At 36.9% G+C, this 27,999-nt stretch overlaps 1 protein-coding gene across 1 annotated transcript in view; it reads left to right on the top strand.

Annotated features, from left to right (window-relative positions):
* PRDM6 (PR/SET domain 6) overlaps nt 1–27,278 on the top strand; it is a 96,123-nt gene extending 68,845 nt beyond the window's left edge. Inside the window, exons 6-8 of the mRNA XM_075931937.2 lie at nt 2,281–2,623; nt 12,069–12,245; nt 22,293–27,278. Of these exons, the coding sequence (XP_075788052.2) occupies nt 2,281–2,623; nt 12,069–12,245; nt 22,293–22,407 (635 nt within the window). The 3' untranslated portion in view covers nt 22,408–27,278. The remainder of the gene's footprint in view (nt 1–2,280; nt 2,624–12,068; nt 12,246–22,292) is intronic.
* The last annotated feature ends 721 nt before the right edge of the window (nt 27,279–27,999 follow it).

Raw genomic sequence — 27,999 nt, 5'->3', positions numbered from 1 at the left:
AATCTGTTACACTTGAGAGGCGTTTTAAAGACATTACATTACTGGCCATAATGTTTAGCACTAAAAAAATCATCATCTTCAGTGGATAATACAGAAATATAATTTGCATTTTTATGAGTTGTACATTACAAAACAATTAAAAAATGATACAGAGAACAAAACCCCATCACAGTTAAAACTTTAAATATTATCACTACAAGGGAAACCAAGGACTTTCACCCATAAGTTAGGGAGACTAACAAGAGGGGAAAATAATCATCTCTGTTAGTAGGATAGCCCCAACCCTATGTATAACCTAAACACCATAATAGACTTTGTGCTGGTCCTCTGCACAATGATGAATTTCATCCCCTATAAACTGTGACAATTTAACTTCGCTATTTAATTTCATTATTTGAATCTCTTGATGGAGGTTTTAAGCTTACAAATAAAAAAACTAAATCTTCCTTGTGTGCCAGAAACTTGGAGGAGTGTTATGAAAAGAAAAGTTTATATTTGACAGGCTCTTCTGCATATGTTGTGCCATACACCTAAGAGCGTATGTGTACATACACCTTAGTGTATATGTGTTAAAACATGTACTGCAGTGCACATCCTTCTGGGGTGGAACTCTACAAAATCATCAATGTTTCATCAATCAAAACAAATATAATAATCCATGTAATTTAGCTTATTTGTGTCTAGGCCTATCTATGATGCTATTCACTGTACAATCTGAGAGCCTATTTTATGAGTAAAGGAACTTTATTATTTATAGTACCATAATAACATGGGTTTGCACTGAATTTTTTATTTCAGTAGTTTTAGTTTTAGTAACTATTCAGACATTAGTCACAGTCATTCATTGTACAGATCATTTGAAACTGGTACTGTGTCTCAACAAGATATACTCGTATTCAAAAAGTAAATCTATATGTGTGTATGTATGTGTGAGAGAGAGGGAGATTCTCAAGTGCAACCTTGAAAGAATAGTATGGTTGCAAATCCAAGCATTCAAAAGCTATGAAACACCAGAATTTAAGACATCCATGTGACACTGTGAATTATAGTACAGTTTTTCAGTACTTAATCACATACTATTTTTTTCACAGAACTCTTGCCTCATTCAATGCACAAGATGGACAGTGCTCAAGAAATGAGGCAGATTTCAAATATTTCTTCTGTGGCTATGTCTAAGCTGCAGACCTATTTTGGGTTACCAAAAATATCCTGAAATAGCTATTCCTTATCTTTTGAGCATACCCGTTATTTCAAAATAGATTTCAAAGTAATGGGTGCGCTATTCCAGCATCCCTGTAATGCTCGTTCCATGAGGGATAAGAGGCATTTTGGAATAGCACTTTATTTTGAAATTTGGTGCTGTGTAGACAGTGCCAAATTTAGAAATAAGCAATTTTGCAAATTGCGTAGCTTATTTTGAGATAAGGGTGCAGTGTAGATGCACTGATCATATGTGATTCCCTATGTCTCATTTACTCACTTACATCCAAATGTTGCACTGAATGCAGAATTTTATTTTCTTGTGTATTAAATTGTGTTCTTCATCAAAATATGTGTGCGTCTCACAATCCATAATTAATCTAGCTTTTCAACACCTTTGTGAGGTAGGGATGTATTAGTAATCCAATTTTATCAGAGGGGAACTGAAATACAAAGATATTTAGGTATATATTTTGCAATGTCTCATGATACACTAAATCCTACCAGCCTTAATCATGCAAGCAGACACAACGAAGACTCTGGCTTTATATTATATGTATAAATGAGGGTGTAATATTGCCCTTTAGTGACTACCCATTTATAGGATAAAGGAACTATAGTTGTAACAACTAGGATTCTGCTTTAACTCAAGTGTCAGGGGTCTGTGTTTTGGGGATTGAAGAGGAAGGGTTTTGAACCAGCTCTGTCTGTGTGTGTAATTTATCTAGTAATTGTCTGGTTTTTGCAACACAGAGGGATTTGATATAGTGAAAGACCAGCAGAATTTTCTCTTAGTTGTGAATCCTATTGTATCACACTTCTAAACACTCTTGTCACTCTTCTCTGGACCTTTTCAAATTCTCAGCTTTTTCCTCAAATGCCTTCCTTCATGTCAGAACCAGCTTCCCCATTCAGAGTGCATTCTCATTCCAGCCCTTTTAATATGTATAATAACGTTAACGTGTTTGAATGGAGTTAGCAGAAAATTGATTTTGAATATTTTGGGTTTTCTACCCAAATTGTATTAGTTTTAAGAAACAGTAAAGCAGATCTTATTTACTTCTTTTTGTTTTCTCCCAGTGAATGTCCCATCGACTGTAATGGAGGCCATGTCCAGACAAGACACCCTACAGCCATTTAACAAAAGTAGCAAACTACCCCCTGCCACTCCACAGCGATCCATAGTATTTCCACAGACTCCATGTAGCAGAAATTTTTCTCTTCTGGATAAGTCTGGGCCCATCGAGTCAGGATTTAACCAAATCAGTGTAAAAAACCAACGAGTTCTTGCAAGCCCAACTTCAACGAGCCAACTAAATTCTGAGTTCAGTGACTGGCATCTTTGGAAATGTGGGCAATGCTTTAAGACTTTCACCCAGCGGATCCTCTTACAGATGCATGTGTGTACGCAGAACCCTGACAGGTAAAACACAGGCTCTTTATTTCTGTATCTTTTGGTAGCCAGATACACTGCTTTTTGCTTTTGTCAGACTGTTATAATTTCCAAAACGTATCCGTTATTAGGAGGAGCCTGTACCACATAATTCACCTGAAGCTGTGTGAAGTAAGCTGATAGAGGCCATTGCTTGACTTCACAATTTGTAAAAAACATTTGGTACCTAAATGCACAGATAAAAGGAAATAGCCAAGAATATGCTCTTGGTTTCAGACTGCCTTGGTACATCTGTTAGACAGTTAGAGTGAACAAAACAGAAGGAAATTTTATTAATATTATGAATGGAAAAAATGAGGTCAAGATAATCAAAAGTCTCTTTGTCTTCCAAAGATAATATAACTTGCTGTTCAGTAGCTGTCATAGTCATTTCAGGGTTCACCTATAGTGTGCAATGTGTATGAACTTAATTAAGTACTAAGAGGTAATGAATTGGAATTTTTTGCTTAGTACTATTTTTCTTCGGAGCATGCAAACCCATAAATCGTGGAAAGCTGTCAAAAGGAAATACCTACTCCACTAGTGATGTGGAGGAAAACAGATGCCACTTATTCAATAAACTAATATCCACACAGAAGAAAAATGTTGACTAGATACCTCAGAGTCAAAGTTGGTTTGAAAGTTTGTCAATAGAGAATTTTATGGCCATGAACTGAGGATGAAATTTAGCTGAACAAGTGAATTAAAATTTCAGGTACTCTGACCAGTGGCATAGTAGATATAATGGAACTATTATTTATGAATCAAAGCTGGTTTATTTGACAATCTTGATAGCTGGCAGCACAAAAGACAAAAATCAAATTAATTCAACAAAAAAAGACTGCCTGTATTTTGTGTCTCCTTCAGCTGTAAAGCTTGCTTGAGTAAAACAGTTGAATCTCCTGGAAAATTATTTTAAATACAGCACTCAAAAGCAAGTTACATTTGACCAAAATCCAATAGAAGTAGGTAGCTAGTCATAACATTAATGTATGTGTATAGACACATATATGTAATGTGTATGTTTGTGTAATAAGCAGGGGTGGATATAGGGCAGGGCGAATGGGGCGGCCGCCCTGGGCCCCGTGCTTAAAAAAGCCCCGCGCATGTGCCGTGGCGCCACCGTGCATGCGCATGGCGTCACGGTGCATGCATCGTGCCAAAGGGGGGGCCCCGCGGAGTTACGCTGTCCGGGGCCCCGCAAAACAGTCATCTGCCCCGGTAATACGCATATATCCACTGCTGCAGGATGAAAATAGATTAATTTTAAAGTGTGTATTGTAGTACTAGAGTCCAGAACTTAATCTGGAATTGAATTTTGAGAGTTGCTAAAATTTTGGATGCAGCAAAATATTTTCAAGTTTCTGTGCCCTTTAGCGATTTCTAAAATGCATGCTGGCTCCAGTAAAAACAAAGTACTGTTGTGTTAAAAATATATAATTGTATTGACAAATAGCTTTTATTGCTATTTTTTCATACTATACATTATGTAATTTTCTGTTAGCAGCCAACTTTCAAATGCCTCCTGAGTTCCCACAACATGTGCCGTAACCAAAACTGCCAGAGAAAAATATTTTCCCATAGTTTCATAAAATATTGTTTGGGATTTTAACTACATAATTCCCAACTGTATTTGTTGGCAATATTTTGAAAATATAGGAGTTAGTACTGTGAGTCAGAGATCTTGATTCCAGTTTTTTCTGGGTTTTCATATCCTTAACTAGAAAATACTAGTATTTAAACTTATGTCATATCCAGCCTTTTACTCCCAATATAAATGGTATTAGACAAGTATAAAGCTAGCAACATAAGAACTGGAAAAGAGGCATCTTTGCTGATTTCTAGGAACACCTCTTATTTCTTAAAGTAATGTACAGGATTTCCTGGCAACAAGAAATCAAGGTGTAAATTGCAAAGGCTTGTTTTCCTGTCAGTCTTTGATAACTGTATGCAGCTCTTAAGGTTTGGATTTTCTTTCCCCTATCTATCCCACCACTCTCTCTGATAAACAGCTACATGTTTGTTGTCAGACATTTGTAAACACACCAGCCTCTGCATCTTTGATGTGAGGGAAGTAGCTGGCTGCCTTCTCTAGCAGAGGCCATGAGACTATCTAGTCTGGCATTGTGTTTGTTTTTCAAGCAAATGATCAACTATAGGTGGTCAAAACTGGGAAAGGATCCTTGAATGTAGATATGATCCCCACTTCATTAGTGTGAAATTTAAGAAATGCAAACTATTTGGGATTTGAGAAATTCAAAGAAGGAAATGACTTAAAATCTCTTTATCTCAGAAGATATCTGAATGAGAGTGGCGGATAAGATAAGAGTGACAAAGGACAGAAAATAAAATGTTTTTCAATCAGCCTCTGTGAACAGAACATTGTTCAGGAGGCAAAACTTAAATGAATGAATATATACTGGATACAAGTGAACCCAAGATGAGGAGAATCCCAAGTTCTCCCTGAATTTTCTTTGAAGTTAAAATTAATTAAGATTTTAATGAAAGCTTATTTGCCCCTTTTATTTCCTTTCCTTTCCTTTCCTACTGGTATTTTTTTTCTGTTTGTTAAATAATGTAGAGTTTCTCTGGAGTCACTTGATGGGGTGGGGAGGTAAGATCTCAATCCATTCAGATTGGACCCAGGGACCATCCAGGCCTCTGAAGTTTTCCTTAAACTCTTGCCCAGACAGAGGCAATTTGACCCAGTATTCCTTGAACCAGAAGTCAGAAATCCCTTTTCTCTTCTGTTTTTCTGCTGCAGAAACTCCCAACAATCCCATTTGGGGGGCTCCAGAAAGGGGTAAGCGAAAGCCTTCAATCACAGTGAATCATTTTCAGACTAATATTTTCATTTATTTTTTAAAAGTCAGCAACAGTTCTCAGAATGACCAGTTTTTATTTACATCTTTCTTTTTTCTCTCTTTGATTGTCATGTACAGTATGTAATAGTGTTAATGGAGGGAGGATGCCTGCACTTCCCAGGTGTTTCTTGTGGCCCACTTTCATATTCAATGTGTATGTGTGATATTTACTCTTGTTGATTGTCAGGTATTTAAGCTGATGATTGGAGGGTAGACATGATACGTGCAAGTGTGCCCTTAGTGGATGGATTCTGATGTTATCTGGCCCTCATGCTCTTTGTTTCCTTGAAGAATATTAATGTACCCTTAGTTTTGCTGTTAAATTTCAACAATGAATGTCTGGATTATTTTTTTAAGGTTAAGTTGTCAATTTAATTGATGCTTTTCTCTAGGCACCATGGCGCTACCAGAATTGGTATTTTTCTTGCAGTACATTTTTCTTTGTAGGATGTGTCTCTGGCTGTTGGTACTGTTGCCCTAATCAATTAATTAGTTTTTAAAAAAATCTATAGCAACCAAACAAAAAATGAATACTGTGAACAATGTCTGTTTCTGTTTATAGAGTGACTATGGAATATTGTGCAATTAAAGCAAATATCATGCTGAATTGAACATTTGTTCTTGCATACTCCTTTCAAAAAGATTTGCAGGCTTCCAGCACTTACAGTTGTTAGTAGCAAAAGATGCACAATGTGGTACCACTTCCATATTGCTTCAGAAGTTTAGAAATACGTGAGCTATTTTGTTCTTTAATCTCTCCCCAAATATTTATGAAATGATAGCCCCAAAAGCCACAAAATGCTTGATTCTTTGATCCTTACTTGTACCAAGCCATTCTTACTCATGTTTGTAGTCTTGTTGATGGCAAGAGGGCGACTCTGTGAGTAAATGTTTCAGGAGTGGACCTATAGTTAATAAATATAACAAAATGCATCCGAGCCCTGAGAGTACTTCAATATGTAGGTTAGATCTTAAATGTCACTTTGCACAATCATGTCCTCTCAGTTCAGTTCAGTTAGGAGTCTGTGTACCTACACTCAGTGCTTTATAAATACTCATGGTAACTTCACAAATTCCATGTGATAGGGCCCAAGGCAACTGATGAGTTAAAACAAAGCAGCCACGATTGGGCATTCCCTCACTCATTCTGCCCCTGTGCAGGGACTATGACAACATCTTCTTCACTTCTCTCAAACAGTCATTTTGGGCTACTCAGAATGGCAGCTGGAGTGCATCCCAGACTCCTTGGTACGCATTTCCCCCCTCATTAACCATACAAAACAGCAGATTCCATTCAAATGCCATAGCCATTCAGTTATGAGGAGGGTACTAAGACTACAGCCCACGACTGCAGTTCTGCTTCAAAACCACTGATGTGTGTGTCAGAACAACATGCCTTACTTTCATTGACTCAGGTAACATAAAAGCACCAGTGATGCCTGAATCGGAGTCTTCCATCTTCTCATAAAACTTTGGCGCCAAACTGCTTGTTTAATGTGGAAAGCTGCAGTGTCCCTCTCCCTGGCATTCTGACATCATGCAATATATCTTTTGTTTTTTTCACTAGCATCAAGGCCCTACACTTAGCCTTCTGACAGTGAGAAATGCATCTGCAGCTGTGTGTCAGGTATTCTCCCATTGGATAGCACTTCTCTAGCTGAGGAAGCAATGACACTGATTCACCATTTGGCTTGGCTGATTTGACAGTATTTCAATGAAAGGTTTACTGGTATTCAGATACTCACTGTTACAAGCAACTCCTCCTCAAAAGATTACACTGGAGCGCTGGGAAATACATGAAGATAGTCAATGAAACTGTGTGAAAAAGCCCATCAAAGACCAGCTCATCATAAAAGAGAAAAAAATTGAGAATTTCAGTAGTAAATAATTGAGATTTTTTTTCAGGACTCTGATCAGACACTCTGTCATTCAAATATTTCCTCCAATTTATGACGGAGACGGTGTAAAAAAATAGAACACGTGTTCATATGAGTTGAATTAGTCCAGGAGTTCTGCCCTTTTGGATCCAGATGGCATGTTGCAATACGGAATTTGTGGGCACAAGAGAGAGAAATCTTTTTCTAAAACAAGACTAAAAAATGTTTCAAACCTATGTATTTTTTTGTTTGGGGATTTCTTCAAATGAGAAAACAGTAAATAAATGGTCATATTCTAGTGCAAACTCCCCAAAATGTTACACAATTATTTGGATAAACATACATACTTTGAATAAAATTCAGTTATGTGCAGGTGGCATATGACTTTGTGCTGATCATCCATAGAGAATGGACTACCAAAGAGAAGCAAATTTTAGTGATTAGAAAAGAAAACAGCAATCAATAGTGGTTTCAACAGAATTTACACAAGAGACAGGTTTAAATTACATTTAAAAAACCAACGTTCTTAACTATGTCTGTGACCTTGGAAAATGTAGTTTGAGAATTTTGTAAAACCTTAGATGCCAGAGATTTATCCATACTTAAAGAAATTACTTTCAGTATTATATTTTAAATGTCCAAGTCCATAGTTTTAACATTCATGTACCCAGGGGAGACCCTCAGATCATAGAATCATAGAATACTAGGACTGGAAGGGACCTCGAGAGGTCGAGTCCAGTCCCTTGCCCTCATGGCAGGACCAAATACTGTCTAGACCATCCCTGATAGACATTTATCTAACCTACTCTTAAATTTCTCCAGAGATGGGGATTCCACAACCTCCCTGGGCAATTTATTCCAGTGTTTGACCACCCGGACAGTTAGATGAGTAAGGGTTATCAGATTGGTTTCTAAAGGAGAGACATCAAGGGTCCCTAAAAGCTGATGATGTAACTCTGTAGAATCTACCTCTAGAGGTGTAATGTTATCAAAGCTAGGTTACTAAATGGATGTCTAATACATGAGGCCAATGAGAGCCATATAATTTTGTCTGTTGGCATAATTTGCCTCTTAGGTAAGGTGATGTGCCTTCTTTGAGTTTTGGGGAAAAGAAGATGGAAAAGCAGGAAGGCACACGGCCTAATGTGTAAAGAGAGAGGACTGGGAGATAGGACTGCTGTGTTCTTTTTGTTGATTCTCAGGGATACCCTGTGCCACCCTATGTTCATTTCTGTGTTTTAAGTTTAACCTTCCTTAAAATTGGCATAATAATACCTAACTCTTGGATGTATTTGTTAGGCTTAATTAATGTTTCTAAAGCACTATGAGAGCCTTTCTGAAGTGCTACAATATAGAGATGTAAAATAATTACTGTTACTATGTTAGTACTTCTAGCACACAGTGGTGGGAAGAAAATTCTAGGAAAGATTTTTACAAGAAAAAAGTTTCTTGGGACTATATTTTCATATGCAGGTGGATACATTTCACCTATAAAACATGCATATTACAATTTATATACATGCAAACATATATCTATGTGGAGGAAGGTATTCTTCATATGTTCCCATTCATGCATAAAAGTAAAAGTGCAGAAAAATTCAAATTTGTCTGCATATTTGCTTGCTGGAGCATCCACCCCAGGTCAGTTAATCTCTTACCCATAAGGGTAACTTAAAGCTCATGGGCAGTTTATTTGAAGTCAGTGGCACTATTACATGCTTACATTTATACATTAATGAAATAACTTTGTAAGTATCCACTTACTGTAAGCAGTCCCCAATATGCAGAATTGTGTTTTTGAATGAGGGATGTGAATGGGGTTGGAGCCATGTTTCAGCTTCAACCTAGATGCCTCTTTTTGAAAATGGAGCCTATGAAGTCAACAGTTTTGTTTTCATTTCATTAGTCCTATTATTATCTCCATGATCCTGAGAATAAGGGAGCCACCATCTTAATACTCTTTTCAGGATGGAGCAAATGATGAAACGAGGATAACCACTACATCAAGGACAACCCTGCTCTGGAGGTGTCCATGTAGTCACCAAACCAATTGTCCCTCACTTTCACTACTTTTGCCCTGCTTTCTTTTTTTAAAAGCAATATATTGATTTTTTTTCTGTTAAGTAGAGTAAAAATGGTTTTTATACTCTCTTCTTGGAAAATACCATAAAATATTATATCAGTACTCAAAAAGTCATACGTTTCTGCATATTGGGAATGGCTTCAAATTCAAATAAAGTAGATATTTACAAATTGTCAGATCGTTCATTTATGTGTGCATAAATTTGTCTTCTTTATAAAATAGGCTTTTCTTAACTTATGATGCATATATTTAGCTCTTAATTAATCCTTTTCTTGGTTAAGCTGACTGGAAATATGCATCATTTATGCAGACAACAGGGGTCAATTCATTTTGGGAAATAACATCTTTTGTAGCTTTTCCTGAAAAATGTGAGTGAAAGGTAACAAAATGAAAGACAAAGTTCATCACGTTATGTTTCATGCAGTGTAATGATATATGAATAATATAAAATGTAAATTGTCATAATGGACAAAAAATCTAGTTTGAACCAATGTGGAGGCTAATGGAAACATTTTATTTGGCTTCTTAGTGTTTGCTCATTACTGATTTACTATTTTTTACATACAAAAAATGTTAATTATTTAAATACAAAAAAGGTGTGATTTTCACAATGTGAAATGAATCATAATGATTGTTGTTAAAAAATAAAAGATTAATTGGTTTTTTTTCATGGCTTATTGTTTATTGTGGGAGCTGTTAAAATAGATGACCAGAGGCTAATAAATGTTAATGGTCCTTTCACTTTTAGAAAATCAATTGTTCACGGATATAGCATATCTTAATATTTTCTTTTTGCTTAAAATGTATAAGCTTTTAAAAAAGCCTGAATTTTCATGTCTGTTTGATAGATAATTTCCTTATCTGTTAACAATGCATTTAAAGAAGCAATAAAGCTGAAGAACATATTTCTCTTGTCTTCCAGCAGTGGTAATAGATATAAAGTGGTTATCAGTGTTTTATTTAAAATATATTGTTCCACGTGCACTTACATAATTTGTAAATGGAATAGGGGGAACAATGTTAGTATAATCATCCAGACCAGGTAACCTTTCCACAACGTGTGTGTGTGTGTGTGTGTGTGTGTGTGTGTGTGTGTGTATTTCAAACTTGTTTGAAAGCAGTTAGATAGATTTTCAAACGTAAATAATTAAAATTGTATAGTATTGAGTTATTGACCAATACCAGACTATTAATCAAGCAAAAAAATTCTACAATCAGTGCTCAATACTCTGAAGCACTATACAATAATAGTATCTGTGATCAGTGATGCAAGCAGCCACAATTAAGCAGCTCACTTGACAAATGAGAGGGTACACTTTATTTTGCACTTAATTGAATTGTTGTACATGCTTGGTCGCCACTGTCTCCTTCCCTTTAGTTTTGGTTCCTGGCCATTTGAACATATACATTTGTTAAAGAGAGAGCAATTAAGATTGTGTTGGCCATTGGCTCTAAAAATTCAGACAGCAAGAGTTGTGCCCTGAATTGCTGCTCTCTCTAAAAATCATTAATATCCCTCAAGATATTCTTAATTTTCTTAAAAAAAATTGATAAATGGAACATGACCCCATCACTGATTTACTTTAAATGTCATAACTGATGAAAAACATTCTAAATATTGAAGTATTTTATGAAATCATTTTTATTTAAAGAGGGATTTGTGCAGGGAAGGAAATTAAATCTATTTTGCCAAAACAGAAATTGATTTCTCACAGCAGTTTTTGCCATTTTAACAAGTTAGTAATGGTATTTGTACTCAAACTACTGTTCTGTCTCATCCTTCTGTCTCCAGATGCTTCTTTCTACTTGATTTTGTAGTAATCTTGTTATAATTCTTTACTTGTGGCATCACAATCAGTGTCACTGCAATAAACTAAGATGTCACAAAAACAGAATTATGATTTCTTTTTGGGATCACAAAAAAAGAAAATCCATGCAAGGATGGAGAAACCAATTAATTAAATGGAAATGTCTTCAATAGTAGCAAGAATACATAAAGAGAATAGAAAATGCAAAAGCTTCTTGTTACTGTTTTCCAAATTTGTCGCATTGTAAAAGTTCCTCTTTAAAGAGCTGGGTTTTTTGGAGTGCAAGAGATTAGAAATAATTTATTTTCAAATGGCCATAGAAACCAATCTGGGCTTTACCAGTGCAAGTACAGGTAAAATGTTTAGCTAAAACTGCACTAATGCTAGAGAAGAATAGGACTTTTCTGAGTAAGCTAAGATAGGGCTCAAATCCCAAGTCAGAGGGAGTTGTTATTGCATAGGGAATCCAGTATTGCACCCTTAGTTTGAGGAAACTAAAAAGTCAGACATACAATCTAATCCAATTCTGTGTATACCTGAAGGATACTTTATGGCTATATTGGAGGCTTTAGAGTGGCCTTGTAGTATCTCTGGTACATGGACTCTGACATCCAAATTTGCATAGTGGTTCACAGGCCAGTGAGGAGATTGAATGTCTCCTACTATGGATCCAAAGACTCACACCCAGACTCCTCTTTGCAAACTAAGAAATTAATTTTAAAAAGTTTGCTTGAGCCACCCAAGTTGTTTTCTACTCACTGATGCAGAAAGTAGTGATCATGTGGTGTTTCTGTTTTTTTGCAGACCCTATCAGTGTGGCCACTGCTCTCAATCCTTCTCCCAACCTTCAGAACTAAGGAACCACGTAGTTACCCATTCCAGTGACAGACCTTTCAAGTGCGGCTATTGCGGTCGTGCCTTTGCTGGTGCTACAACACTCAACAATCATATCCGAACGCATACAGGGGAAAAACCCTTTAAGTAAGTAACTGAAGCTACCAATGTTGATCAACAACAAGCAGAGAGGGAAGGCATAGCAGCTGTCCGGCCACAACAGCCACTCTATGCCCACCCATGGGAGAGGTTCTTTTGAAAGCCAAGGGCAAGATTCCAGACAGACTCATTAGCAATGTGACTGAAATCAGAATCAAACCAAGCATGTATATAGATAATCTAGTGCATCTGTGGTTCAAAGCAAATGCCTGTTATCCAATTAGAACTGGATTGTTTTAATTTAAATAGAAGTTTAACAATTGTGTCTCACTTAGAGAACGTTAGTTGAGAATGTCTGTTGAACTGAAGAGGATGGGTCAAGGCTGTGCTATAACAGGCATAATATGGTTCATCACTGTTTTGTCAATACACTGAAGGAGCTCATATATCTCTTACCTTGTAATTATTAATCACATACAGAGAAACATGTATTTTTAGATTTAGAATCATTGGACTGGGGAAAATGATATGTGTCTTCCATGACATGACTCTAGTAAACTCATGGAAAAATAATTTGCAAATCCAAGCCATCCAAGTGATCAGACAAAATCAGCTGTTGGTCAAGGCAGTTTTAAATTTTTAGTTAAAACTGTGCTGGAAACTTTGAATATGTTTCAACAAAATCCTTGATACAAACATTTTGAATTCAAACATTCCTTGAGTGTTTGGAAACAAACCTTGTTTCACTTTTTTTGAATATCATGGTCTCTATAATGAGCCATCCCAAAATCTGAAATTCAAATACATCAAACTTGGTAGGGTTGGAAATCTAAATTTGAATTTTTGTGACTTGGGCCCATATTTACTTGCAAGTTCATTCTTAGGACAAGTGGTTATCTGTCAGAAGTGTCACTGCAGTTCTGCAGCTGTGGAGTTATACATGTAGTAATACCCGTAGTGCAGGTTTCAGTGTAGATGTTTGCAGTGAGACCATTATTATCGACATTTCATGGACTTCTGCTTTATAAGGCATAAATTCAGAAAAAAGAGGGAATTTAACAAGATCCTCAGGCTTCTGCACTTTAGAGGTAGTACAGAAGTCACTTCTCTACCTCACCTAGTTATTCACTTCAAATAAAACAAAACAATCAGAGAAACCACAGAAAAGTTTTTTGTCACTGTTTGAGAGGCTGGTGCACAGCTGATGAAGGCAGGTTCTACTTCATTCCAATAAAGGACTCTGCTCTGACCAACTACTTACTTTTTACTAATGCACATTTTCTTTTGTGAGAGCCTTCTAGCTTGGCTGAATTGAGAAAGGTGGATTCATGTAATTTTCTGCCTGAAACCAATACCCCTGGGGGGTGGGGGGGGGGACATTCTTTTCTGTAAAATACCTGGTCTTCTGTGGAAATAAGTAGTTGAAGGGAGAATGTGTCTTTCCCAGTTCACTATGTGCCCTCACTCAACATTATTTCCCCCTTCTATTTTATGCCTGTCTAATGTAAAAGAGCTACTGTCACTGAATCCCTCATAGCAAGATCCCATCAGAATTGCCCAGTCTCATATAGGGCCACAAGAGAAGTATGCATGTTTGTGCTGGGGAATGGGAGGACAGAACTAGAATTCTGGACACATAGTATACAGTAGATTTTGGAAACCAGGAATAGCAAGTGAATGTCAAGTCATGGAATCCTGTAGCCTTGACAATGACACCCATAGAGATAGTATTTTTGTGTGAACAGAGCCCATAGAAAGAAAGCCCAAAATATAGTGCTAGCATTCAGATTGATTTTTATCTAGTTGCTGTGTAAATAGATTTTAGTAATTAATTGAAGAGGTTTCCAGGTCAAAGTGGAAAATAGATTTCTTTTAATGTTAAGGTGTTACTTATGTGTAACCTTGTTGACTCCACTTAATTTTTTTTCTTAACATCCTGTTTTTGGCATGTTTCCAATAGAGCTGCTGTTTTGTCCCATTTAAAATCATTAATTTTCCCCCTTTGATCTGGTGATTTTTTTTACTTTTCCGTAACGTTCTTTGTGACCCCAACAAAATCTCATTCTTGAAAGAAGGTACTATGTAATTAACAAATATTCTGGGGTGTTGTTTTGGTTTTTTGTTTCTTTTGCGGCTCATGTTAAGATAGACATGTACTTGACAACATGGATCTGCCATTTCGTAAAGGTGGACTGCAGAACAGCTAAATAAATAAATGTTATGTGTACATGCACACGTGCACGCATCCTTTACTGCTTCCTTACAATGGATAAGGACAACATTGTATAAGTGTTTTTAGGTTTTTTCACAAGCTTAACGTAAGAAACTTCAGTTCTAATTGCTTTGGGGGAAGAGGGGATTTGCTGATGGTCTTTACAAGAGCTTTGGAAGACCCTGGATAGTGGTTTCATATGGAGCCAAACTGGAGCTCCAACTCTCCCTGTCTGCAGATGTCACAGGAAGGGATCCATATTCTTATGCACTGATCCTACAAGTTTCTCCACAAGGGCAGAGCCCCACACTCATGCGGGCCAGCATGCAAGAGGGTAGGCATTAAATTATTTAGAAATCAGTTTTCCCCTCCTCCACTGACGGGCAAGGCAGAGCTGCAAGTCATCTACCTCATACAGGCGTTATGGGGATAAATAAATGAAAAAGATTATCAAGCGTTTTGTGATCTACTGATTAAAAGGGCTAAGAGAACCTTCCAGCCAGGAACAGATTTACAAATGTGAGAATCTGAGACATTAGCTCTACAAAACCACATAGACTTCATTTTTTTTATAGGCATTGAGGATTCTGGCATTAAAAATTCAGATCTACAGGGTTTGTTAGGTTTTCCCCTTATACTTTGTTACAGTTTTCCCCTTATACTTTACAGTTAGGTTTTCCCCTTATACTTTGTTACAGTTCTATAGCTACTATATATTATAAAGTAACTATTTGTGTATGACAGTTGATAAAGGAAAGCCCCAATGATTTTACATAAAAATTGCATACATTACAAAATAATTAAAATTCAAGCATGAATATTAATTAAACAATACACATAAATACTTCAAGATTTTTATTATTGCTTTTGGGTATATCCATCATTCACATCCTCCCAAGTTGCTGTCAAATTTTATAACAGAAGAAGGAATTGAGGGATTGATACTAAAATAAAAACAAACAAAAAAAAAGGAGGGGGCAGAAGAATCTTCAAAAAAACTCTAAACACTGGAGCCATTTTAAAATATCACGGAGCAGTAAATGGTTCAAAGACAATTTTTGCAGGTTTTGCTTTGCAAAGTACTTTTAAAAATGTATGGTTATAAAGGGGATTTAAATGTATGCTGACTTAACAAGTGCAAAACTAAAGAGTCTGTGGGTATAAACTCACCATACCCTTAAAAAACAAGCAATCATGGCAGTGTAAACAGAATTTAACATGTTCCAGCTAAATAGGCTTTGGAAATATTCTTGCAATTAACAAAAGAGATAACTGAAGTGTGTTCAGAAAGTTGCTGGTGTCCCAGATTTTTATTTAACTTTTAGGACCAAGTTACAAAACATTTTTGATTCAAAATTGAACTAAACCGTTTAAAAATATCATGTGTGTGATTTTAAAAATAACGTGCCATTTCTCTGCTGAAATAGGCACACAAGTAACATGCATGCTAATTGCTCATGTAAAGGACCAATTAACATTTAACTGGCCATTTATGCAATATTGACCTACTGTGCTCAGGATAGGTGCACACAGAGTAGACACACAACTTAAAGCACTTTTTCTGCATGTGGAAAAACACAAATAATTGTAAACAAAATTTTAAAGGGATTTTAATGTGTTATTAAAGAGGTAGTCTGTGAGTGGTTCAGAGTGGGAGAAGGTTCATTTGCTGCAAGGTCTAAGTGTGTTTGTGTGTGGAGATGGAAAGAGCAATTTCTATTTCAATTTCCCTATTGAGTAAAAAAAAAAAAATAAGTGAGGTTATGTGTAATCAAAGCCCTCTCTATGTTGTCTGGACATCAGGTCCAGTTGGAAGGGACGTTTTTTCATATCATCACAAGCTATGATTTAGCCTCCTCATTGTAATGTTTTATGTATTTTTATCTCAGTAAAGTCTCCACAATGGCTCTTAATTTGGAACAAAATTCTCAATCAAATCAAAAGGTAGGAAAAAAACAAAAAATGATTTTCCAAGTCAGTATTTTATGTTCATATTCCCACAGTCTCTTCCAATTCAGTCATTAGCTAAAGCTAAATTAAAGGAACATGATGATGCATCTGTGACAAACAGTAACTGTGACTAGCAGGGTACTGTGCAGCAAACTAGGAGAACAGTGGCCAAACAGTATTTCCTGAAAAAACACCATAATTTCAGTGCTGTTTGAGACCCTTAAAAAAACCACCCAACTACTGAGCAAGGTGAAAGTATGTACACTTCCCCATTTCTTTCTTTCTTCCTCCTTAATCAAAGTAGTAAAAGAGAGAGATGTGCTGTGGAGAAAGCAAAAGTTTCATACTTATGCCATCATATGGCATTGATTATAGAATACCAACTGTCTAATTTTATTCAAAACAATGACCCCTCCAAGTTACGAAAAAAATGGGGATCCAGTTTTCAGTATTGGCTTCCAACTTGGGGGCACAGTTTTCAATCACCCTAAGTCAGTCCCCTGGATAGGAATATGTCTATACTTGCTCCCTAATTCAGACTAGGGATGCAAATAGAGCATACCAAAATTGCTAATGAAGCATGGGATTTAAATATCCTGTGCTTAATTAGCATATTTGCGGCCGGCCGCCATTTTGGATTCGGGATATTGCGAAATCAGTTGCCCCGTGTAGACGCGTTATTCCGAGAGAAAACCCTTCTCTCGGAATAACTGTTATTTCTCGTGCAATGAGGATTAACAGTTATTCCGAGAGAAGGGTTTTCTCTCGGAATAACGCGTCTACAAGGGGCAATTTATTTCGCCATACCCAGAATCCAAAATGGCGGCCAGCCGCAAATATGCTAATTAAGCACGGGATATTTAAAACCCCGCTTCTTAGCAATTTTGGTATGCTCCATTTGCATCCCTAGTCCGAACTAGGGTGCAAGTGTAGACATACCTATAGGGCCTAAGGACCATTTAAGTCCCATAAAGGTTCTCAAAGAGCTTATGTGGAACTTTATAACACAGCTGTTTTGTTGGCCTTCTGGTCAGGGGTAAATGAAATGCATTTTATAAATAATTATTAGTAGTTGTACAGGATATCTATTGCTACTGCATCCGCTTTTATAGCAGGAAACTAATTATAGGTTGAACTTCTCTAGTCTGGCACTCTGGGGACCTGAATGGTGCCGAACCAGAGAATTTGCCAGGCCATTGGAAGTCAGTGTTGTCTAGCAGCATTACCAACACTTGCACTGCTTACTGTGCTCTTAAAAGACATTTAGGGTTAAATTAGAACTAAATAACAGCACAGAACAGTGAGAGCCAGGTCTGGTGGCTGTAAACAAACTTTATGGAACTGCGGGAAACTTGGCCACACTCATGATAAGTGGACATCCGGCTAACTAAAATCATGCTGCACCACGGATGTTGCCACAGTAGTGTGTGCCAGACTAGAGAGGTTCAACTTGTACTCATAGTTACAGCCACAATTATGTAATAAATCTGTTCGTATCTGGATATTTACGTACAGCTTGAGCCTCCAGCCAGGAGTGCCATTTCAGATCTGTGCATGTCGTGATGGGGGAGAGTGAGAGCATGAGGTGGCAAACTGAGGGCAGTGGATTCTGCAGTGTTAAGACTCATCTAGACTACGCCGAAGTGCCAAAAGAGGATATTTGCATATCTCCCTCTGATCTTACTTTCAAAAGTGGAAATAAAATGAGGTTTACGCGTCTTTACGGAAAAGGGGAGGAGGGTTTCGCTGAAAAAGCCGTGTCCAAACTACTTTAACTTTTGAAAGTTCCGCTTTCGAAAGTGAGATCGGAAGAAGATATGCAAATTCCCACGGAATTTGCATATCCTCTTTTGGCACTTTGGCATAGTCTAGATGATCCCTTACTGAGCATGCTCCTGGCAAACAGAAGTTAAGGACACCATCCCAACCCATTCTATCAAGGAGCCATTGATGGATCTATCCTCCTTGAACTTATTTTGTTCTTATTGGAACCCTGTTATAGTGTGGTCCTTTCCACCATCGCCTGGCAAAGAGTTCTATAAGTTGACCATAAAAAAAAATTGTTTTGTTTATTTTAAATTTGCTGCCTAAAAATTTCATTGGGTGAGCTTCCTGTGTTATGTTACTGAAGGAATAAATAATATTTCCTTATTCTATTTTTTTACACCATTCATGATTTTCTAGACCTCTAACATATCCCCTCACCCTTTAGTCATTTCTTTTCCAAGCTGAAAAGTCCTAGCCTTGTTAATTTCTCCTTATATGGAAGCTTACCCCTAATCATTTCTGTTGCCCTTTCTCTACCCTTTTCCAAATCTAATATATCTTTTTACAGATCTTCATGCAGTATTCAAGATGTGGGCATACCATGATTTTATATAGAGGCAATATGATATTTTGTCTTATTACCTATTCCTTTCCTAATGATTCCCAATATTCTGTTGGCTTTTAAGACTGCCACTGTACATTGAGCAGATGTTTTCAGGGAACTATCCACAAATGATTCCAAAATCTCTTTCTTGAATGGTAACAGCTATTTTAGACCCCATCATTTTTGTATGTATAGTTGGGATGATTTTATTCCATGTGCATTACTTTCCATTTATCAGCACTGAATTCCACCTTGTGTTGCTCAGACACCCAGTTTTGTGAGATCCCTTTGGTAACTCTTTGCAGTCAGCTTTGGACTTAACAATTTTGAGTAATTTTGTATCATCTGCAAAATTGCCACCTCACTCTTTAAACTTCTCATAAATGTTCTCAAAAAAAGGATAACAGCAGTGGTTCAAATGCAGATCTCTCTCCCCCCCCCCCCATCTTTTAAGTGGAGTACCCAGCAATGTTTTCATGATGATCTAATGATCCTTCAACTATTTGAATGACAAGCCTTTTGCTATCTTAATCACCCTGCCTCCCTCTGTCTTTAAACAAACTCCCTGCCCCAAAAGCAAAACTGGGGGCAGCACAAACTCTGTTGCAGTTAGGAGCTGCCTCTAGAGCTAGGGCATGTGCTTTAAGAAGACCTTAAGTATGAAATCCAGGGGTTCAGATTTTAGCGGGGTGGTACTGATCCCTACCTCCTGGTAAATGGCACCCTTGCCTCCAGTATGCTGAGTTATCTAGCCTCAAACCAGCAAAGTACTTGAATACATTTCAGTCTGTTTTAGCAAAAATAATGAGTCCTGTGGCATCAGGCCCACCAATGAGGAAAAGAGGGAAGTTGCCCTGGGGCCCAGTGATTTAAAGGAGCCCAGGGCTCTCAGCTACTGCTGCAGCAGCAGTGGCAGCAGACAGAGCTCCAGGTTCTTTAAATTACATAAGAACGGCCATACTAGGTTAGACCAAAGGTCCATCTAGCCCAGTATCCTGTCTGCTGACAGTGGCCAGCACCAGGCGCCCCAGAGAGGGTGGACCGAAGACAATGATCAAGCAATTTGTCTTCTGCCGTCCCTCTCCAGCCTCTGACAACAGAGGCCAGGGACACCACTTCTATCCCCTGGCTAATAGCCTTTTATGGACCTAACCTCCAGGAAGTTATCTAGCTTCTCTTTAAACTCTGCTATAATCCTAGCCTTCACAGACTCCTCTGGCAAGGAGTTCCACAGGTTGATTACACGCTGTGTGAAAAAGAACTTTCTTTTATTAGTTTTAAACCTGCTACCCATTAATTTCATTTGGTGTCCTCTTGACACCAAATAGTAGAATTGCCACCAGAGTGCTGCGCTGTGTGCTCTAGATGGTTCTAAGGGCTGGCTTCCCCTGGTCCCGCCCCTACAACTGAGGCCCCACCTCTTCTGGAAGTGCACAGCTGGCTTCTCCACACACCTTGCCCTGGGGCCCGTGGAGGCTCTCAGCTCCTCTGTGTGGCACCTTAAAGATTAACAAATGTATGCGGGCATAAGCTTTTGTGGGCTAAAATCCATTTCATCAGATGCATGCACCAAAAGTGAGTGCACTTCCTTCATGATTTTTATATATAAGAATATAATTTGCAAGTTTGTCAAGCAATGAAAGATAGTATATTTTGACATACTAATCCAGTAACTAATCAGTTTTCTAATAAACAATCAGCAATACACTAATGTGTCATCAGCATTTCAGAAGCTCTGGAGAGAGGATGATCTGCACATAGACGTTAATGAATACACCAAAAATCATTAGACAATCAATACTTCTGAGTTATTTTCATTGAGCTGATAGGTCTGATACATTAACGCTGACATTTTACATTTGTCAAGATCACAGTGCAGTTTTTAACAGTAGAACAGGCTGCTAAAAATATTCCCAGAAAGACAATCAAAGAAACACAATGTATGACTGTTGATGTTGTAGGCTGGTACAGTAGCTCAGATGAATGAATGAGTAATATCTGTGTCCTGGATTTCTAAACAATTTTTTTTCTAAAAATTACTTGCACGTAGAACATACCATAATTATGCATGTGTGTACCTTCTTACTCATTTTGTAAGTGGCAAATCCTGTGATAAATCATCTTCAGTAATTTATATTGGTTCTTTCCAGACTACTGTACTGCTTTCAGGAGTCTGATTTGTCTTGTCTACCTCCAAGTTTCACCTCACTTAAAAATTGCTCACTTACAAATTCAGACATAAAAATACAAAAGTGTCATAGCGCACTATTACTGAAAATGGATTATGTTCTCATTTTTACCATATAATTATAAAATAAATGAACTGGAATATAACTATTGTGTGCACATTTCAGCATATAGTATTTAAAGCAGTATAAACATGTAATTCCCTGAATGAAATTTTACTTTGCTAGTGCTTTCTATGTTGGGTGTTGTAAAACTAGGCAAATTGCTAGATAAGTTTATGTACCCAATGAAGACCTCTGCTTAGCCCCAGGGGTATGTGTACCTCTGGTTGAGAACCACTGATTTATGTTACTGAGGAGAGAAAGATGGATACAAGGTAACAGACCATTGTTTTCCTCACTTTTTGAAGAAGGGGAATTAATTCATTATAGTAATGAAGATAAAACGTCACACAGCTCCATTACACTAACGGTGGCTTTCTGAGTGAGAGCCTTACAATGAAAAATCTGATGTATTCTTAGCTCACTGTGCAATCTTATCTCGCATTCAGAATGCTCATTAAGAGGACACAATCTGTGAAGAAGTTGATATTAGATACAGAGTGGATTCTCTTTTAGTAGAGGGCCAGATGATTTATTCTGAACGAGAAATCTGAACCTTTTCCTTTCATATCTTAATTCTCTCACTATTTTGCCAAAGAGGGAGAGAGGATAGGGAAAAGACTTAAAAGATAAAGAAACACATTCTTCTGATTTTAGGAGTTCTTCCTCTCCCCCCTCCACCACTGTAGCAAATGCTGTGGATGTTTTCAGACAATTGATTAACAAGTACTAACCCTACCAGACTGTTTAAAGTAAAGCCAACTATATAGTAAAAGATAAATACGGCATTTTTCTCTTGTTATTACACTAAGCAATTACTGCCCTACAGCTTCTCTTCTTCCAATAGGTGAATTTCTGATTTTTAAATTAGCAGAAGGTGAAATTCTATTTGTCATCAATTTCTCCTCAGGGGCTACAGAGCAGAAAACTGCAGCCAAGCTGCTGCTTTGATGGTTCACTCCTAAAAATCTCTTTTTGTTCTTTATCTATTTGAACTGACAGTGATCAGAGCTACAGCAGGACAGGCCTCTCTGGAGAAATCACCTTCCCCCTGTCTATTGACAGATTCCTCTGTTCTGAATCAGACAGGCCTTGTCCGATCATAGGCATCAAGGCCTTGGAAGTAGCCACCAATTAAACCTCTTGAGCCGGTAAAATCTGAAGCCACTTTTGAGTGTCTGTTCTGATTAGGCAGAATGCGACAAAGCCCATCACTCCCCACCTCCCCTGAAGAGCAGCTCCCCGGTCTCAATTTTCTCTCTTGCCTTCACCAGGTGCGAGAGGTGTGAGAGGAGCTTCACACAAGCCACCCAGCTGAGTCGACACCAGAGGATGCCCAATGAGTGCAAGCCAATAACAGAGAGCACAGAATCAATTGAAGTGGATTAACTGATTGACTGGTTGGAATTAAACTGCAAGGAAAGTCATGATTAAATGTCACGGACACTTAAGCAAAACCAAAGATTTCCTCTGAACAACTTTCAGTCAGTCCCAGAAAACCAAAAGCAGTAATAAAATAAGTAAGATGTTAAGAGATATTGATCCTGGCATGGAAGTAAGACCAGGAAAGAGATTATTTATTTATGACTAGGGATAAGACTTATTTCAATGGACAAATAACCTGGGATGGCTAACATTTCAAGTCCCACCATGTATTGCTTTATTTCTAAAAGCCTTTATAATTGTTATTTAATACCAAAGCGAGGAATCTCACGGGTTCTTCTGCCTATAGTTATGACTGCGAATGCACATGGACTTTATTGTTGCACCTTTTTTTGGAGCATGACTCAAAGGACCCAGAAATAGTCCTTATATTTGGTGGGGTGGGTTGGTTTTGAGATGGCTATAACAGAAATTCTTGTGTCTGAATGGTGCAATGGAAAGTGATCTAGAACCATATCTGAATCAGTGCCCCATTTCTCAGACCAAAGGTCATTTTATTTTCATGGTTCCAGACCTTACATTTTTTGCATACTTTTCCATGTACAGTTAGACAGTTTTGTCCTGTCACAAAAGTTCCAGGAAAAAACAAACCAGAAATATTTTGCATATCTATAGATATACAGTTGTGTAAGACTACCACTATGGAAAATAATGTGACACTAGAGCTTTGAAACACAATATCACTGTTTAGAAGGAGAAAGTGTTTTCACTCAAACTCTAATGTTAATAAACTCTCTGTTTGAAAGTCGTACAGTGAGAAGCAAACCAAAAGAGATTAGGTTTTATTTGAGTCCACAGATATTTGTACCTTATCAGCTCAGGTTCGTTTGAAAGCAATCCCAGGTCACTTGAAACTTTCAATTCAACCAGTTTCAAAATTGTAACAAAACCTGAATTCAGGTGTCCTGCATGTATTCAAGTGTCACTGCAGTTACTTTAGAGAGCTCTACCTAATTTTCATTTAAGCCAAGAGCTTAATTCCCATTAATGTTGAAGAAAAGATGTCATCATAAAGATATATATAGGCAATAATATCAAGTACTTAATGTATATGAACATGGAAAAGGCTAAACTCCTTTAGGTTATGTACTTTCTGAACTGCCACTGCTAATGCAATGTGCTTTTATTGGCAGTTGCACACATTAGGTGAAATCTCGCCCCATTGGAGGCAATGAAAATTTTGCCGTCAATTCAGTAAGTCCAGGCTTTTATCATTAATCCTTAAAGCACTTGGGATTAAAACTATATCCCTTTTGAACCCAGTTCATATTTTTTTAAAGTAAATGCTTGTGTGATTAAGTCCTTTGTGGATGTGGGGGTATTTGTTGCATCTTATTCACCTTCAAAGAAAGGGCCAGTCTCCTGAGCTGTTAGGCACTGGTGCAACCGTCATATCGTCTCCTCAAATATTAGGCAGCGCACCTTCATCAGTTTAAGGGCTTCTATTCAAAAAACAGATTGAGCAAAACATTGCCTTTTTAAATCAAATACCACCAAGCAGGACTTCTCACCTTTCTTCCCACACGGATCTGTTGATGTTTCTATGTGTTATTCTAAGACGGTAAAAAAGATGAGCGCAGAGTAACTTCCTTCCATTATTTATAAATATAAAGGGTGAATCCTGGTCTCACTGATGTCAATGTCAATATACCTGCTAAGTCCATGATTTTACAGTACACAAGCTTTCTTTAGCAGCTAGCTGCACATTGGAATACCACTAGGAAAATGGTATTTCAGTGCTTGTACACATAGGAATGCAGGATTCCAGTGCTGAAGGAAGGAGAATTTAGAAAAAAAGGAGGTGGTATTGGCAAATGACGGGCAATAAGTTGATAGAAACACAGCCCACTCCTAGGTCTGACCTATCTTTTGGTGCTAACATTTTGTTTTTGTTAAAACTCTTGCAATTATGATTGTATTTTAAGAGATTACTGGTCATTTGTAGCCATGTGTTCTTCCTGTCTTATTGCTGGCAATAGTATACACACCATAAAAGTTCACAGACAAGATACTGTGTACTGTGTGTGTTAGCTTTTATATTATTTTTTACCATTTCAGCCATATTGGTGCGGCCTTGCAGTAAGGGTTGTCTAAAATATTCACAGCGTCATTTGAAAACCTCAACAATTCTTTAGATGTGTTCAATTTAATAAAAAAGTCTAAATTTTCTGGGCAAATGTTCACTAAAAATAGTCCTTTTTGAAGGGTCAACCTTGACATGTTTTAATTTCAGAATTTTAATAAAAGCTCAATTTTCACATTTAATTTTAAATGTTCTCCATTTCATTGTGAACACTGCAATTTTAAGAAAATGATTGAGAGGAGAGCTGGGGGTACAGGGAAGAGAGATGTCATGAATGCAAAATTGCAATTTTATTGTGTGAAATTTTATGAAGAAAAATAGATTCATTCTGTTTGTCTGGTCCTATTTCCCAAGTTGTTTGTAGGTACTCAATTATAAAATCAGAAAGTAGCAGAAATTTAGTAAAAAGGCATGTTCCACGTGAGTTTTCCAGTCCTGTTTCTATACCAAAGATATTTGGATAAACGTGAGTAAAATTCCAACTTTATGGATGCTTATTCGGATTTATCCTTTACATTTTTTGCAGTTCTAATATCGTATTCATTTGATTTTTCTATGGGATAAAAGCAAAGTAACACAGATAAGTAGGTATCAAATATTACAATTTAGAGGTCAGAAATTAGGCATTTCAGAAATTAGGTTTTATTCAAATGAGTGATTGGCTTAAGCAGCAAAGTACAGAACCAAATCTGTATTATCTTAACATTTGGGAGTGTTTGGATTGGGGCCATCATCTCTATGTAAGAGAGATGTAGATCAGGATCATTTCTAAACCTTTTAGCTCAGCTCTGTGATACCACGATGTACACACATTACTCTAGCTTAGTAAATCATATGATACAATCCCAATATAATGCAACAGTCCTATTAAATCTTCAGACTAAAATTCTCCTGGCTTTTGTAAATTATGAATGCAGAGATTAGTAGTTTTTTCATCAAAGTTAGGTAAGAAATTAGATCTGCTAAATTGACAGGCAAGTGGGAGCTATGTGTTGTATCAGCAAACTATGTCTTTGTGTTATCGAAGTATTCACTCATTTTTCTACAATTTGAAATAAGTTCTAGTTCAGACCACTCAGTACCACATAGGATCAGGACATGCTTTGCAGTAGTTATAAGGGCCTGTGCAGAAAAGCACTTAAACAGCTTAAAGATGTGCATAACTCCATTGCTATAAAGTGATGGCCTTAATCATGAGTTTAAAATTGTGCTAAAGTGCTTTTCCTGAATATGGCCCAAAAGATTTGAAGACTAACTTCTTTCATTTAGGCATTTGCTGGGATTTGTTTTTAAACATACCAGTGAAAAGCATATTTTTGCAGGAATAATTTTGTAATTCCAAAGGACATTTTTTAAAATTTGCTTACTGTATTCACTATGTTGTGGCTGATTTGCAAGCACATTTTTAATTGTTGCATTGTCGCTTTACTAAAGACATTTTCATAATATAATTGGCAGCATACAAATGCAATTCAATGCAAAAAAATTTGATTTCATGTGTTTTCAGAGTGAATGTTTTGCTCTCTGTGCAAATAGAGTGTATTCTATTACAATATAGTAAATGTAAAATCACCCTTGAGAGTATTGACAAGCAAAACGCATCCTGAATTGAACGAAATACAATCTAGTTGCTTTCTACTCTTACTGAATCTTGAGTGAGTTTCTTTTCGGGTATTGATGGAGTAATTACGCTTTTGGGTCCATTAAGAATATATTCTTACATGCTCGAATGCAGTGAATTAAAACAGTTAGTAAGGTATGATTACCTCAAACAATAGTAATTCTGTGCCTATCATTTCTGGATTTCTGAAATTGTTGAGATTTCCAATTTGAAGTTTGGTAAATATGGACAAGTACTCTTTGAATACTGCCGAATCCAAAATCTTTTATGATTCATTTAAAATTGTATGTATTTCTAATGTTCACATACACAGAGTGAAGTCTCTCTCTCTCTCACACACATCTACACACACACACACACACACACACACACACACACACACAGACTTCTCAGAAAATCTTCAGGCACTCTTAAGAAATCGCAGTTGACAAATAACATGAACTTTTTAGATATCAAAATGCATAATTTCCTTTTCGGAGGGAAAAAACAGAGCTTTGAACCATGTAACAATTACAGCACATTAGATACTGAAACCTAAAAGGCTCTGATGTTTGGTATACTTCTCTCTTATTTTAAATTGTTATATATCCATTGTATGGTGCCATTAGGATGTATGGTGTGCCAAACAGATGTGGTTTCTAAACAATAACTATTTGAAAATAAAAAAGCAGTGAGTCCTCACTACTTTTACAAGTTATTTATTGCTATGACTTACTTTAAATTTATCATTAGTGCTCTTTTTTGTTGCATCCAAATACCGTGTGTATGTTGCCATAAAATAAAACATTTTGAGATTGTGCTGTCTTTTTCCTCTGATTTGTCTCATTTTTTAAAAGTTAGACATCATCAATCCAATCTACAAAAGGGCAAATAGTCATGCAGTAAGTGTACAGTATGCTGGAAGGGTTCTCTGTTGTAATAAGAATAATAATGACACTGTACTTAGAATGGTAAACAGCTTGCTTGCATTTTTTAAACTTCATAAAATTGCGTCTTTTTTTTTTTTTTTTTTTTACTGCAAAGGACCAATTAAGTCATGCATGTAGCTGTATTCTTGTGATATAAACTGTAAAGATTACCATTGTGTTTAAATGAAAAAGGCACACATTTAAAGACAAGACAAAGAAATGTAAATATATTTGATTAATAAAACATTTCTATTATTAAGGCCTATATCTTCCTTTTTGTTCATAATTATGCTTTGCAATATTCTTTGTGCAATCATTTTTATGATACTACTGCATGGGTTCTCCTACTGGATACTGCAAACTGGACTGAGCTGTAATGGCCTCTTTTTCTTCCCTTTTATTATAGCTAGGTGTGAAAGGAAAGGGATCCTCAAACTGATTTTATGTTGTAACCTGAGGTCCAAGTATGAAAAAGTGAGAACTGCTTCCCTACAATATTGTGTAGCTGTTTTCCTATTTTGTAATACAAATAATTTTGCATTTTAATCTACTTTTCTTATTCAAATTGCATGATTTTTTAAATCTCTCAGAGCTTTAACCTTCACTGTGTATTTACCTGAGCCCCGACTTACAAGGATCACCATCTAGTGGCCTGAAACAGAATTTCAGTCCTCCACATTTATCTGATATGTGTGATATGTCTTCTAAAATATTTCTAAGGTACTAACCATGTTCTGATGCAATGGACCTTTTCTGCCTTTTGTAACATGATTTCACTGAAGTCATATATGTCAAAGAATAATGATTATTTCACTAAGTCCCCTTTGTTCCACTTGAAAAAATACCACTTGAGTATGAGAAAAATGTCACTTTTTGTTATTTTTCATGTTATATGACCTTTTATGTAAGCACCAGAGTCACCACGG

This window comes from Pelodiscus sinensis, chromosome 6 (genome assembly GCF_052426305.1).
Source record: "Pelodiscus sinensis isolate ZL-2025 chromosome 6, ASM5242630v1, whole genome shotgun sequence".
In the NCBI taxonomy this organism is placed as follows: domain Eukaryota; kingdom Metazoa; phylum Chordata; order Testudines; family Trionychidae; genus Pelodiscus; species Pelodiscus sinensis.
Note: the sequence above shows the minus strand (reverse complement) of the source record. Positions and strands in the feature narration are given on the sequence as shown.